This window comes from Pithys albifrons, chromosome 9 (assembly GCF_047495875.1).
Source record: "Pithys albifrons albifrons isolate INPA30051 chromosome 9, PitAlb_v1, whole genome shotgun sequence".
Lineage (NCBI taxonomy): Eukaryota > Metazoa > Chordata > Aves > Passeriformes > Thamnophilidae > Pithys > Pithys albifrons.
Window position 1 is genome coordinate 12,107,855 of NC_092466.1, and position 14,449 is coordinate 12,122,303.

The 14,449-nt window shown below is 38.6% G+C and overlaps 1 protein-coding gene across 3 annotated transcripts in view; it reads left to right on the forward strand.

Moving 5' to 3' along the window:
- SORCS1 (sortilin related VPS10 domain containing receptor 1) overlaps window positions 1–14,449 on the forward strand; it is a 267,062-nt gene that overhangs the window by 215,134 nt on the left and 37,479 nt on the right. For all 3 annotated transcript variants that reach the window (XM_071563880.1, XM_071563882.1, XM_071563881.1), the window contains exons 12-17: window positions 17–93; window positions 1,304–1,395; window positions 2,370–2,477; window positions 3,483–3,600; window positions 5,283–5,413; window positions 13,528–13,641. In XM_071563880.1, coding sequence (XP_071419981.1) covers window positions 17–93; window positions 1,304–1,395; window positions 2,370–2,477; window positions 3,483–3,600; window positions 5,283–5,413; window positions 13,528–13,641 — 640 coding nt within the window. The remainder of the gene's footprint in view (window positions 1–16; window positions 94–1,303; window positions 1,396–2,369; window positions 2,478–3,482; window positions 3,601–5,282; window positions 5,414–13,527; window positions 13,642–14,449) is intronic.

The window sequence follows — 14,449 nt, forward strand, 5'->3', positions numbered from 1 at the left end:
AATGCTCGTCTTACAGGTAATGTAGGCACTGAACTATCAGACAATGACATCAGCATGTTTGTTACTTCTGATGCTGGGAACACTTGGAGGCAGGTAAATGACACAGGATCACAGATTTAAATACTAATCATAGGAAATTGTCATAAAACTAGAATTCTATCTGTTACTTAATTTTTGTTTCATTTGGTTCAGAGTAGCTTTTTGCAGATCTTTACAAAGAGTTACCTTCTCTTCTGAAAGGTACAGAGATGCTCAAAGTAAAAGACTGAATATGTTGTTAGACTTGATATAACAGAAAATTATTTTTGTAATTCTACTTGGAGTCTGACTTCAGTTCAACCCTGTAGCAAAGAGAATTGCATAAATTATGGATATTAAGGGGAGAGAATGTGTTATCTCTTACTGTTGTACATCCCTTGTACCAATCAAACCATTTTCTTTTCATCTGTGCTTATACTTTCCTGAAAACCAGTAATTCACTGGTCTGGTTTTCCTTCCTCCAGATGGAACTCATTTCAGCTAAGCTGAGTTGTCCAAAGTTCAGTGTCCATGTAAATGGATTATTTTGCCTTGCTCTTAAGCTGATGGAGGAAAAGACAATTCAGTTTGCCTTGTTAAAGCTACCTACCTCTTCACTAATTGTGAAGACTGAATGATGAAATTAAATTAAGTTCCTAATACTTAGTAGAGTCCCACTTGTTAAGAAATATACTATAATCTGTTTATCCTCAGATCAGGAAATTCTATTATTCCTATTTTCTGAGTGGAATATCAAGTCATGAAGAGAAAGGACAGCTTTCTCAGACTTAAAAATGCTGCTATATAGACTGGAGGGTAGATGTTTGCAGAGAGTTAAGACAAAAAAGACACAGGAAAAGAAAATCTTTTCCAATATTTGATATCTCAAGAACCTAATTATTTTGCAATGTTTGACCAGCCCTCGTTTTTCTGTCTACATCAATTATGTGAGATAGGGCCGGATATGTGCAAACACATGAAATCCTTCTTTAAACAAAAATTTGTCATTGAAAGGAGGGAAATTGTTGATCCTTGCAAAAACCTCCATGTTTCTAACTTTCTATCAGAGGCAGAATGCATTTTCCAAAGACCTGGAAAAACTGGTGGGGCGGGGGGGGAGGTGGGTGTGAATCCCTAAACAAAAACAGAATTCAGAAACTGCCTCTATAATTTCCTCTGATTTGTGACTTCCTGAGCACATACGTGTCCTCTATCATGGTTAAAGAATGAGCAATTTTCTTGATACTAAGAATAATGGATTTAAATAGATTGCTTTTTTTTACAGATCTTTGAGGAAGAGCACAGTGTTCTGTACCTGGATCAAGGTGGAGTACTCGTCGCCATGAAACACACATCTCTGCCTATCAGACACCTCTGGTAATGACTCCATCTGTACTGAATGTCTGCTGTCCCTCTTTCCAGATGCAGAAGTAGGTAGTTAATATGCATCCAGTTTTCTGTAGCTACAATCTAGACAATATCAGTTAAGCTATTGGCAGTTGTTAATTCAGATAAAGCTAAGAAGTCCAGGCAGTTTACATAATTTTGGCTTGGCCACATCTGAAATGTCATCAATATAATTCCACAGCACTCCTGGTTTACCACAACTTGGCTTCTTGAGTTTGATTGTTTATAAAATATATACCTGGTTTATGCCTTTTTCTCTTATTAAGTTAATAAAGTATTCTTTAGTTCCAAAATTGTGGATGAACTTGTCTTCTACATGGCAGGCAGCACTTATGAATCAGAATTTTGTTGAATAGATTCAGGATTATGCAAAAAGTTTCCTTGCTAGTTAATGCTCTTGAGTGTAGGAGGAAGAACATAGTTTTCTGTTTTGCATTATTTACTTCCACTACAGTTAATGTCATGTCAAAATCTGGAACACACAGACCCAAGTCTTAAGAGATGATGAGTGGTTCCAGGCTCTCACTTATACTCACACTGGGGAGACTGCTGGTCTGAAGAATCAAAACTCCCATGCTCTAGAAAACTAACTTCCTTAATTTTTTTTATGTTAGGGATGCAAAATGAGATACTTAAAATTGCTTGTTTATTTTATTAAAAATCTTATCCCTAGACTACATTTTGCCCTTAAAACTTGAATCTCTAATGTAACTATTAGTTTCTACCATTTAAATATTGGCCATGGGTTAGTGGTATGATGCCAAACAAGCTTGAGCAATGCTCTGACTCATGATGCTTCCCCCAAAATATTTATTTAAAGGACTAAAATGTCAGTATATGAGAGAAGCTGCTTCCCAATTCTCCGTAGCAGCTGTAATGGGCTAGAGTCTCCTCAAGTAAAGGAGAGTAAAGAAGAAAGACACTTACTCTGCTTTCTCTTCTAGGTTAAGTTTTGATGAAGGGAGATCTTGGAGCAAGTACAGTTTTACATCCCTCCCACTATTTGTAGATGGAGTTTTAGGGGAACCTGGGGAGGAAACTCTCATCATGACGTAAGTGAGCAAGCCATGATGCTACTGTTGATGAGAACTGCACCATCAATATCTTACGAGAGTTGTTCATAACAATGGCATTTCTGGTTCAGGACTAAAACAAGTACTTTTTGAAGCTAGGAGTGTGCAGTCTTCTGTTGCTAAATCATCAGTTTATTTGTGATATGATTGAGGGAATGACAACATGGTTCCTTGCAAGCTGCAAACGCATTATCACTTAGCTTGTCAGCGTGAAATGTGACTCCTCAAATTGAATGTGATATAAAGCAGAGTTACTCTTGACAGATGAATATTTGAGAGAAAAATGGCGAAGTATTTTTATAACTGTGTTTTTGCTGCTACATTCTTTTTTTTAACTGAGACACAGAAAAGCGAAGACATTCTTCTGTAAAAAAGAACGACAAAATGTTGCCTGGAGGCTGACTCATGAGAAATTATGTTTAGTTTCAAGGTGGTATGCTGAGTTCTCCATGATGCATAAATCTGGGCTCACCGTGCCAGAAACTGTGACATTTTACTTGAGATCAGATTTGCAAAAAACAGGAGAAAAATTCAGTTTGTCACTGACCTGTAATAAGCAGAATATGTAGCTTGTAAACTAAAATTAGTTAATAGAGATGTATAAAGAATGTTCTCTTCAGGTTCTGATTTTAATTTGCATAGAAGGAATTCCCCAAACTTATAACTGAGATAAAAATCGTATAGGTATCCAGGCCCACATCAAGTCTTCTGTTGACTCTGCTTCAAGTAGAGTCATTTTGGATATTGTCATAAGTGGGAGGGTCTTGATGACCAGAATAAAAGCTACATGCAATTTTTAATAGAGTTATAGATAATTAGCAGTCTAAGTTTCACTTTCACTGTCAGTCAAGTGAAAATGAGTTGTACTGTCACTCCTGAAGCAATTGATCTCTGTTGTAAATTGTGAGGGATTGTACCTCTGTAACTACCGGACTCTGCCAGGTGCTTCCTTTAACTATGTTTTCTTCCTGCTGCATTCTGTAGTGTGTTTGGACATTTCAGCCACCGCTCAGAGTGGCAGCTGGTGAAAATAGACTACAAGTCAATTTTTGATCGGAGATGTGCAGAAGAGGACTACAGGCCTTGGCAACTCCATAGCCAGGTGAGAAGCAAGGAGTCTGGGATCTGACCTGAAGTAGCTAATGATCCTGCAGTTAAAGATGAGCATGATCCAATACCTTTTCCTGTTGGTTGGTGTATCAGATTGTCCATTACTGGATGGGTCTGTTTTGTTGCATTGGTGTGTTGGTCTCAGATTTAGATTCTGTAAGGCCTGAAGCATGAACAGCTGTCTTTTGGGTCTCATACTCCATGCAGGTAATTAGCTAAGACTTATCCAGACCTGAAGAATGCATCAACAGTAGAAACACTGCCACTGAGGCCTGAACTCCCTCACTCTTATACCTCCCATCTAATTTCCCTGTCCTTACCTCCTTTCTCTTCCTCCACCCTTCTGTGTCCTCAGAGCCAGTGTTTTAAGACCCTTCTAGTAGTTTCATATTTGTTTCTCCAAATTCTGTCCCCCTTAGGCTCATTTCTTACTCACTTGGTTTCATCCTTGTTCTATCTCTCTCTGCCATGGGAGTTGAAGCTTTATTCCCCAGCTCATTGGTCCCCATGCCCCATCCTGTGCATCCTGGATGCAGCTGCTGCATCAGTCCAGTAACTTGATTACGTGCCCATCAAGGTAAGGCGCTCTGCGCAGTGCCTGAATCTGCCTTGGGACACCTTCCCAGCTCTGCCAAGTTTGACACAACAGCCTGTTTTATATCAGTTTAGAATAAAATACGGCTCAAATTCTGTGGTTATGTAAACACCACAGGCTCCACTGAAGTCTAAGGCAAAGCACACATTTATATCATCAAAGGTTGTCTTTCTGTATATATCTTGCTGGGCAAGAATTTAATAATGAATATGAAATGAAAGTAGCTTGACTCAGACTAGCTGCTCATACAAGGCAAAACTCTATACTAAAAATACCAGTTATTACTTAGATCTTTAGATGCTGAAAATCAGTACAGTTCCTTGAATTTCAAGGAAGCACAGCATTTTACACCAGTTGCTGTTCAGTCTCTTCTGTTTCATGCCATCAAATAATCAAATCAAAGCCATGAAAAAAATTTTACAACAATTTTAGCAGCATAAAAGGTAATAAGTGAGTCTTCACTGTGTTTTGTTCTTTACTTTCTTGTACTTGCATAAGCAAAAAACCCAAGAATTTCACAGTATTTCTTTGAGGATACTGGCTTTGGAGCTTGCAGAACTATTTTTAGGAAAGCTGCTGTGTACTCTTTAAATTCCTTTCCCTTGAGATTGCAAGGCTGAGCCCTGTTCCCTAGATAGAAATATTTAGCAGGGTGCTGAAGATAGGGAATTTTAGCATCCATACAAGTCAAACACAGTAAAACCTGAACTGATCCATGGAAAATATTTACATAAACACATATTACTAGTTTCTACTGAATTAAATTATTCCCAAACTGATCAGACCAAAGAAATAGGCCTGTTCTGTGTCTTGGATTACAGAGGGATCAGGCTATGTTTTCAGTTACTATGTAATGTGTCTGCATCAATTGCTCAGATAATTTCTTAGTGTGTATTGGAAAAATGGTTTAGTTCCAGTTAAAGCTTCAGTAGCTTTAATTAGCTCCAGTATACTGAGATTACCTTTGTCTTCCCATCCTCTTCCCTTGAGTAACACCTCCCACTGCACAAGCTTGGAAAAACCGGGTGACACAAATAGCCTGGTGGGCGTCAAAGAAACATTTTTGGTTTTGTTTCTAGGGAGAAGCTTGCATCATGGGAGCAAAAAGGATCTACAGGAAGCGCAAGTCAGAGAAGAAATGCATGCAAGGAAAATATGCTGGGGGTATGACCTCGGAGCCATGTGTGTGCACAGAGGCAGACTTTGACTGGTGAGCAATGGGCACAAAGACTGTGTGCTCTCTACTGCAGCAATGCAGAGCTCACTAAAGTGACTGTAGGCTGACAGAGAGTAGATATCAATAAATATACAAGAAATAGGTTGTTCTTTGACAGTGCAGGTATGTCAAAGGAAGGAAAGGTGAAATATCTTTCTGTACCTTCTGGGACTCCCACAAAATTCATGCTGAACAGACCATTTTCCAGATCACATCTGAGCTCTGTGCACCATTAAGATAACAGGTCAATTTAGCACATCTAAACTCAGCAATGACCAGGGGTGGCTGTGAAAGTAGTATGAAGACATCTATAGCATTGTGTAAAAAAATAAATTCTTCACACACACACACACACACACACACACACACACACACACACACACACACACACACACACATATACATATATATGAGTAAAAATAAATATATGCATATGCTAAGTAGGCCTTCTGCTTCCAGAAATCAAGTATCTCAGAAGTTCCTGGTCATTTGTTATATCTGGACCATCATGTTCAGCAGATATTGCCTTCATGGTATGATAAAATGTTCAGCCGCTAGTTTCATTTCAAGATTACTGCTGATGCATAGCAATATTCACAAAAAAAGCAGGGAACCACATTGTTGAATCTCTTTTTTACTTCTTTTCTTCTAGTCTGAAAGTCCTGAGTTATCTTGCATAAGAGAAATGGTAGCTCTTTGACAGTGCCAATAAACCCCCTTTGCTCCTCACCCAGAGAGATCTCTGCAATGTTACTAATCTGTAACATGAACCCTGAAGAGGTTCATGTCATCAATATTTTGTTCCTTGATATATGAGTTCACTGTAGGACAATGGAAATTTACAGCGTTTCCCTTCTTCTTCCATAAACATAGGATTTTTTTCTGTTTAAAATCATAGAATCACAGCAGGCTTTTCCATGTGTCAAAAAAAGTAAATCCTCTTGCGCCAAACAATAACAGTTATGAGCATATTTGGGCACTGGTTCTCCGAATATGGTTTCCTGATGATTTCCCCATCTTCCACTGAGCCCTTTGCTAGAGAGAAGGTAACTCAGTTCTTTGTGTAGTTTCATTCATGTGTCCAAAAGTCCTGGATTTCAACCATTTAATGTTTCTCTAGTAATGTAAAAAAGATATCAGCCAAACAACAACAAAAGAACAAAACAAACACAAACAAACAACTCCCCCCCAAACAAACCATCACTAAGAGGAAGGAAATTCCCTGAGGATTTTGACCCTCTTGTACAGCAATGCAGTACAATGCTGAGCCAAGCTTTTACCCTCATAAACTAGTTGGTGGAACTGACTCAGAGTCAGTCCCTTTATGATTAAATCCCTTGCACTTGTGTCATGCATACCTGAAACACTTCTGATAAAAATATGCTTTCCTTCCAGAACTTCTCTCTGAGAATGTATATTTTTATTTAATTAAAATTGATTGTGTGGTTTGCTATGACAAAACTTTGTTGCTAGGTACAGAACAAAAGTACCACATTGACGTTTGCTGGAGGAAACATGCTTTTGTTTCTTTAATGTTCACCTCAAGGAAACTTTCTCCACTGCTGGGTTATGGGAGAATCTCTAAGAGAAAGCTTGGATGATTTGGGATGTGTAACGGGCAGTCACAGTTCACATACATGAACAAACCCCTCAAATCTGTTGGACGAGGCAGAATTAGGACCTTTCTGACCTAGAAGGGCCTTCTTCCCTCTGATGGAATCCATTTTGATTTGGACTGGTATGATCCCCTCCAGTTCTCCCTAAGCTTGTGTTATTCCTACAGTCCTCAGATACGGATTTCTATTTTACCTTTTTCAGCTTCCTTCCCTACTGCCTCTGATGAAACAAGACTGAAATATTGCTTTAAGCATCCAGTTCAGAAACATTTACCAGCAATATTCATCAGGAGCATAATTTTACATAGATTTGCCAGAGTAGAACAGAAACTCCACAGGGAACAGAAGACAGAAGTTTATCTAGGAAGGAGAAAAGAGATGGCAAGAAAAAAGGAATTCTACTCTCTGCTAAGAAAAGCAAAGCTGCTGCACCACTGTAACTTTCAGTGCCTGCCTTGCTGAACTCTGCACGAGGCTTCACTGCCAACCCACCCTGCAGCAGCTGGAATGAGGTTTGGAGGGGAATCAGGGAATGAATTGTTGCTGCAGAAGGATGTCCTCTGTGGGGCTTTCCCTTGCAGGAAGAAGGAAGCACTTTCATGGTTCTCACTCATGACATTTCAAAAGTACTTTTGAATTCTCTGTTTCTTCTTTTTTTATTGTGGGGTTTTTTTGTTTTTTTGGGGGTTTTTTTTTTGTTTGTTTTTTTTTGCTGGGCAGGGCTCTTAATTGAAGGAGATTGAAAAGGACATGGATCCCCCAGGCAGGGAGAAGCCCCCTTAGCTACCTTGATTTTTTGATCTTGACATAAATTGGGCAGCTTTTTATATTAATATCAGTGGTTACAGGACCAAGAATTGTATATAGAGTTGAAGAAGGCAACAGTCCCTGTTGTCATGCTGTCTTTTCTGTTTAAACACTAAATTTGTATGGAGAAAATTTTATTATCTAAGCTTGTGAGAGATTGGAGTGAAAAATGGTATCTTTGTGGTCAGGTAAAATGAGAAAAAGTGTTTTTACTGTTAATCCTGCAGGCCCACTTTTTCTGGGGGAAAAATGCCAGTTTTAAAAAACACAAAGATGTTATAATGTTTTCTTTTCCTTGTAACATCATAGAACTCCAGGTTCATTTCAAATTTGTATGCAGCCCGTGCTGGTTCTTTCTCAGAGAAAAGGGCAAATTTGTTTATTGTTTTACACAGCAACAGAAGTGAGTGACATTAGAAATGGCTGTAGTTTCTCTAGCCTTGGGAACCTGAACTCTTCTGACAACAGACATCTTTTATCACGGGCTAGAACCCAAGCGAGCTGGGGACGGGCTAGAGCGCAGGTGTCGGCTCTCCATGCAGGGGCTGAGGCTCGCAGCCAGAGGGCAATAGCGCTTCAGGATTGGGGTGAATGGGAATGTGCAGGAGCCCTCGGCAAATCTGTCCTAGCAACAGCCTAGAAACGAGAATGTCCTTCTTCATTTAATTGATTTGGGTAAATGCATGACACCGTTACTTCAGTGTTATTAAAACATTAATTTACCCGGTTTCCTTACATTGTGTTCTTCCTGCTGTCTGAGCGTTATTACGGCAATATCTCTTCAGTAGAAACACCTCCTAGACACAGATGGAAACCTTTGGTGATGCTCATCCTTCAGCTACCTGCCTTCCAGGTCCTTTAATAGAAACTTTAAGTGTCTCACTGTCAGTCCTCCCTCTGAACCCACTGTCAATATTACTGAGGGCTTCTATCAGGTTTCTCACATCTCACACCTTCATGGGAACTATGAGCCTGTTGATACAGGTGCTAGTGATTTCGGAGAGCCAGAGAGGCAGAAAGGAGCCTTTGTGCAATTAGGAATCAGGTCTATTTACTTCACTAGTGATATCAGCAAGGATCTGACTGGCTCTTTTTTTATTGTCTGGCATTTAAATTACAGCCCTGCCTGCCAGGGTTTGTTTTTATGCTAAAACATCAGAGTCCTGCATCATGAGAAACTGTTCTGACAAACTGTGGGGAGGCAGAGGACAGATACTGAGTGTGATTAGATACTGTTGGCTTCGTGTGTCACCGCTCATCAGTTCTGATGATTGTGCAGGTGCCAGTTCTGAAATACACATACAATTGCAACCTTAGGTTAAGTAACTTTGCATTCTCATTGAGGCATGCTTGGTTAGCTAAGAAATAGAATTTTTAAACGAATTTTTAGTTCATTTTGAATGCTGTGGAAAATGCAGGTTCACTATGCAAAGTCTGCAGTGCATCTCTGCATCTTTAAGGGCCTAGATATCTACCAGGCATGGTTTTATTGTGAAGATTATGGGGATTTTAGGTGCCATATTAACATAAGCTGATATAGCTTGACTCCAAATACTATGATGCATATATAATCATACACCTTTGTAGATCCATAGTTCAGACTACAGATGAATCCATCCTTCTCTCAGCTTAATCCCATGTCAGATCCTGTAGAACAGCTCCCCTTTAATACAAATCTACATATGCATCATAGTTAACTATTATACAATGGTATTAACTGAGTAAAAAGGTGATAAGACTTTTCTGTGGCTATGACCACAGTTATTTTTTTCTACCAGGGTGTTTGGAAACTGCAGAATGAGGGTGACTGTTTTCAGAGATACCTTGATTACGCTCAGTTTAAGGTCTAAAAAGTTTGGAAAGCACAGCTTACAAAACCACAAGTAGTATTTTCAACTTCTGGTGTAGTCAACCTTAAGGTGAAGCTGTTAATATTAAAGAATTCCTGTAGGTACATGCTAAGTCATCCCTTGATTTTTTGAAGGTATGCGTGTGGCAGTCACTCATCTGACCTAAGTGGTTATTTCTATATCTTATAGTAGTGGGATTTTAATAATTTCATGTGAATTAACAGTTCTTTCATGACAGTATGTTTGTCAGGTCTGTATTCAAACTACAAACTTCCTTAAGGAATTTATTTTCTTTTGGTTATTAACTGTGCCGCAAATAACATTAGCTAAAGGAATTTATCAGGAGGTTTAAGCAGGGATACAGAACTTCGGAAATGATTTTGTATCTAATTACAGAGAAGAACTTGCAATTTTAATTGACTAAGACAAATAGGATTCCAGTTTAAACCAGTAAAATTGGCCAAGGTAAAACCGTAATCAGTGAGAGCCACAAGATGGGCTGCTTCACACTGATAAAGCAATCCCTGATGGCAAATGCTCCACTCCCTTCTGATAGGTACATTATCTGTGTCACCTGAGTTCTTTTCAGGCAGGCACAAAATATCATCAATATATGCAAATTCCAATTCCCAGTTACCAGGCAATGACTCGGCTAGCTGATTGCAGTCTAAGGCTGATGCTTTCCCCATCTCCAGATTTTGCTGTACTGGCTCATGCTATGGCAATCCAATTGATGCTAATGCTTGTTGATTGCTACAAAGCTGTTGTGCCAAATTGTAGGCAGCAATTTATTGTCAGCATCAGTGTTCTGCATGCAGCAGCCTGTAGCCAAGGAATTCATTAGATTCCAAGACTGCGGAGGTGAACAGGCAGCTGCTGCATCTGTAGAGGGATATGGAACAGAAATTCATGTCATTTACTGGGATGATACTTCTGTAGGGCCTTAATTAGCCAGATGATTTGCAAGCCTGAAAACAACACTGAAACTTCTGTGCTTGTAACTGTTTCTGCTGTGGAAAATCCTATGATTTTTTTCTCTTGACTTTGAGAAATATGATCTAAGTACAGTCAAAACTAGTTAAATCAAGCTTAGCTTGCCCAGATATACAGGTACTAATAGAAAACAAAATAGTAGCTTAAATCTAGATGTGTGTATAGTAAGAAATCCCAGAATGCTGCATCAAATTGGACTGTGAGTACTGATCCCCTCTGAGACAGATTTCACTGTATTAGTTTGTTTTGTTTTCACCTAACTGATTACAGAACATTGTGTGTGTACAGTGTTACAGCTTTTTAATTAGAGTCACACATGATAACTTAGGAATACAGTGCTGCAGAGTGTTTACAAATGAATTACAAAAATACAAGAGTCCCACTTGTATGTAAATATTTGTTTTCTCTAAGCAAATCAGAATGGTGTTATTCTTCATTACAAAGTGTATTCTGCAGCTATAGCGTTCTTATTCCAACAAAAATGATTATAGAATAGGAGAATAGGCTGGCTGATGCTTCCAAAGCAATTAAGCAACATTCAGTCACCAGCATCTGAGTAAACAGATTGATGAAAATTCAGTCAAAAAAAAATGAGGAAAAGACCGTTTAGGTCATCCTATTTCATTGCTGTTTCCTAGAGTATGTTCTCAATTACTTATTGTATATAGCCCAAGCACCACAGTTGCCAAAATGTTCCTTTGGAACAGTCATGCAGTCTAATAGATGTTTAGGACTTTTCCCAAGTGATATGCAGCTTTAATTTTCTTTTGCCTAATGCCATCTTTTTAATTTTCCCTTTTTAAGATTGCCTCAAAACACTTTTTTTCTTGTTTCAGAAGGAAAAATTAAGGCAGAAGTAAAAACTAGTGATTGAATTCTTCTCAATGTCCAACTTTTGATAACAAGTGCAAGAAACTTAACAAAGATAAATTGAAAAATATTCTTTCCTTTCTTCTTCTTTGTCTTACATCTTAGATCAGTACCAGACTTCTTAAAATTGTCTAATAGTGATTCATTACAATTTTTTAAGTCATCATGCTTTCATACAGAATAAAAAAGACATTTTAAAAAAGTCTTCATTAAGTTAGACATTCTTGTTGTTGGAAAATATGTGTATTCGAATATGTAAAGTATTGATCCCACCAGTACCTGGTCTTAGATGCCCAGGTCTGTCCAGTATCTAGTCCCTGGATGCCTTGTCTTCCCAGACACTGATAACTGGACATCCCCAGTTGTCTCATGCAGAGACATACAGACACTTAACATGTCTCATGAACAGACAGGGCTTTACACCAATAGCCATTCCCACAGACCTCTTCATTTCTCCAATGACTAATTCATGGACTTGATATCTAGCCCTGACTTTTAAGCACCTATCTCCCAAGTCTTTACTACTCCAGGCAGCCCACTTGCTGTCGGTGGGTGGGGGCACATGGTCTTCTCTGTAGCATGGTCTGAGTTTAGTCTCTGAGGCTTAGACCATCACACACACACACATACGCGCACACACACACACACACACACACACACACACAGAATAGACAGCCCTTCACCCAGAAAAATGGAAATGGAGATGCCAGATTTTCTTTCCTTGCACTGCAGAATGAGCCTCACACTCCTATGTGCAGTAACATCCACTCAGTGATTTTCAGGGTGATCTAGGGGCAGCCTCACTTGATTATCTGGTAGGTCTCATCCTGGCCAAGGACTGAGGGCTGTCCTGTAACAGCCTTGGGAGGAGCTGGAGCAGGAGTTCCACTAGCTGTGATCAGGTTCCTCCATGCCTTCTTGTTCCTCTCGGCTTCTTTGCAAAAGTATACAGATATTAGCCTTTAATCACATAATCTAGCACTGCCCTAATCTTAGAATATAAAGCTAATTGATACCAAGACATTAAAGATAATAATTTTTAAAAATGCTTTGCAAATAAGTGCCATTTTAAGATCAAGGATTGTGTTGCGACAGGAATATTGGAATGGAGTTGATAAATTTTGTATAGAAGTTATCAGAAAGGAAATCCCATTAACTTCTTCATGGAGAAAGCTTAGTAAAAGGAATGAGTGATTATCCAACCAAGTAGTCCTCATTACGCAATGGCTAGAAAGTAAAACCACATGTGAATAGGATACTGATTAAAGTTTTGTTTGTTTATTCTTTCCAGGATAACAATTTCTATAGAATCTTTTTTTACTTGAAATCAGAAACAATTTGAAATTTTGTTAGTGAAATCAAAGCACATTTAGTCATAGCTAAACCCAAATTGTTTCAAAAGATTACACTCTGACCCATTGTTTCTAACACATGATTTTTGGTAGTGTTTCCTCTTCCAAACAAAAAGAGAATGGAAAATCACAGGCTTCTTTTCCATTAGCAAATATGCTGTTAATGCCTTCAGGCAAGAGCTCTCTCAGGGCTGTAAATTTTCCTCTACAGCCTATGTGATATAGTTTCCAAGTACAATTAGCTTTTTAGCACTTCAGTTTTCTAAGATATGACTGAGACAGCAATTATTTAACTTGGCTTAGGTCTAGGTTTTATCTTATTTCAGCCTAGAGTTGATCCTGAGAAGCCCTGGTAGTCTGTGGAGAGAGAACACTCAGTGTAATAGCTCATGAACTACCTGATCTGTTTCTGCTTTTTTATGCTGGGATGTGTGCAAGGTAACTACCCCAATAAAAAAAGCTGAAATGGAATAAAGAATTTCTTCTATCAGTGTAAAAAAGTCAGAAATCCTAGTAAACATATGAAGGAAAATTAAACTTGTAGTAGAGAGCATGAGCTAATACCTGTATTTGTTCTTTTGGGTTTTTTTATGTTACGGTTTCTTTTATTGTTAATACAGTGATTATGGATATGAACGCCACAGCAATGGCCAATGTTTACCAGCATTTTGGTATAACCCATCTTCCTTGTCGAAAGACTGTAGCCTTGGACAGAGTTATCTCAACAGCACTGGGTAAGTGACACACCAGACTTTATTTAGCTAAAGCACCAATATGGACTTAACCAAATGACAACTACAGATACATGTACTATAGGTGTCTCAAAGTGGTGAAAGCCCTTGGGACCTCTTCTTCACTAACTTTGTTAGGTTGCAACATCTATCACTCCAGATCTCCATTCTGTATGCTCCAGACCTTCCTCTGAAAGATGATGCCTTAAAGAAACTTGAGGGGAAAACCATAAGGCAAAGGCCAAATCATTAGTCCCATGAATGACTCCTCTTAAAATCATGTGAGATCAGGTGAGGCAGAAAGAGTAGAAAAAAAATTAGTGGAAAGAGATGAAACTGATTTGTATGTGAACTGAAGTAATAGATGGGCAACCAGCCTGAATGATGATTGTTCTTTGCCCCCCTTGGAAGTGATTGGAAGATGAAGCTGAAGTTAAGATACTGACGGACTTCATTTGTGATGCAAGTGATTAAAGCAAACAAAGCAACCCAGGCAACCCAGTGTTTTGGTGTTTATACACTCAAAGATAGGCAGAATTAGCTTTTTTGGTTCAACTCATATTTTTCTAGCTCTTGAAGGTTACATCTTTAGAAAGACTTGCCTTACAACAAGAAGTTGAGAGCCTGTGAATAAAGTTGTTAAACTATGCCTGTGTATGTATATAATTTATTTATAACTTTGTAGTTATTTAAAATATGTAACAGATCATATAATTTTATGGATTAGATAATTTATTAAGATATGGTATCAAGGAAATTACTGCCTGCCATTAACAACAGCATTAACTACTTGTATGTTAGGCACATGAGG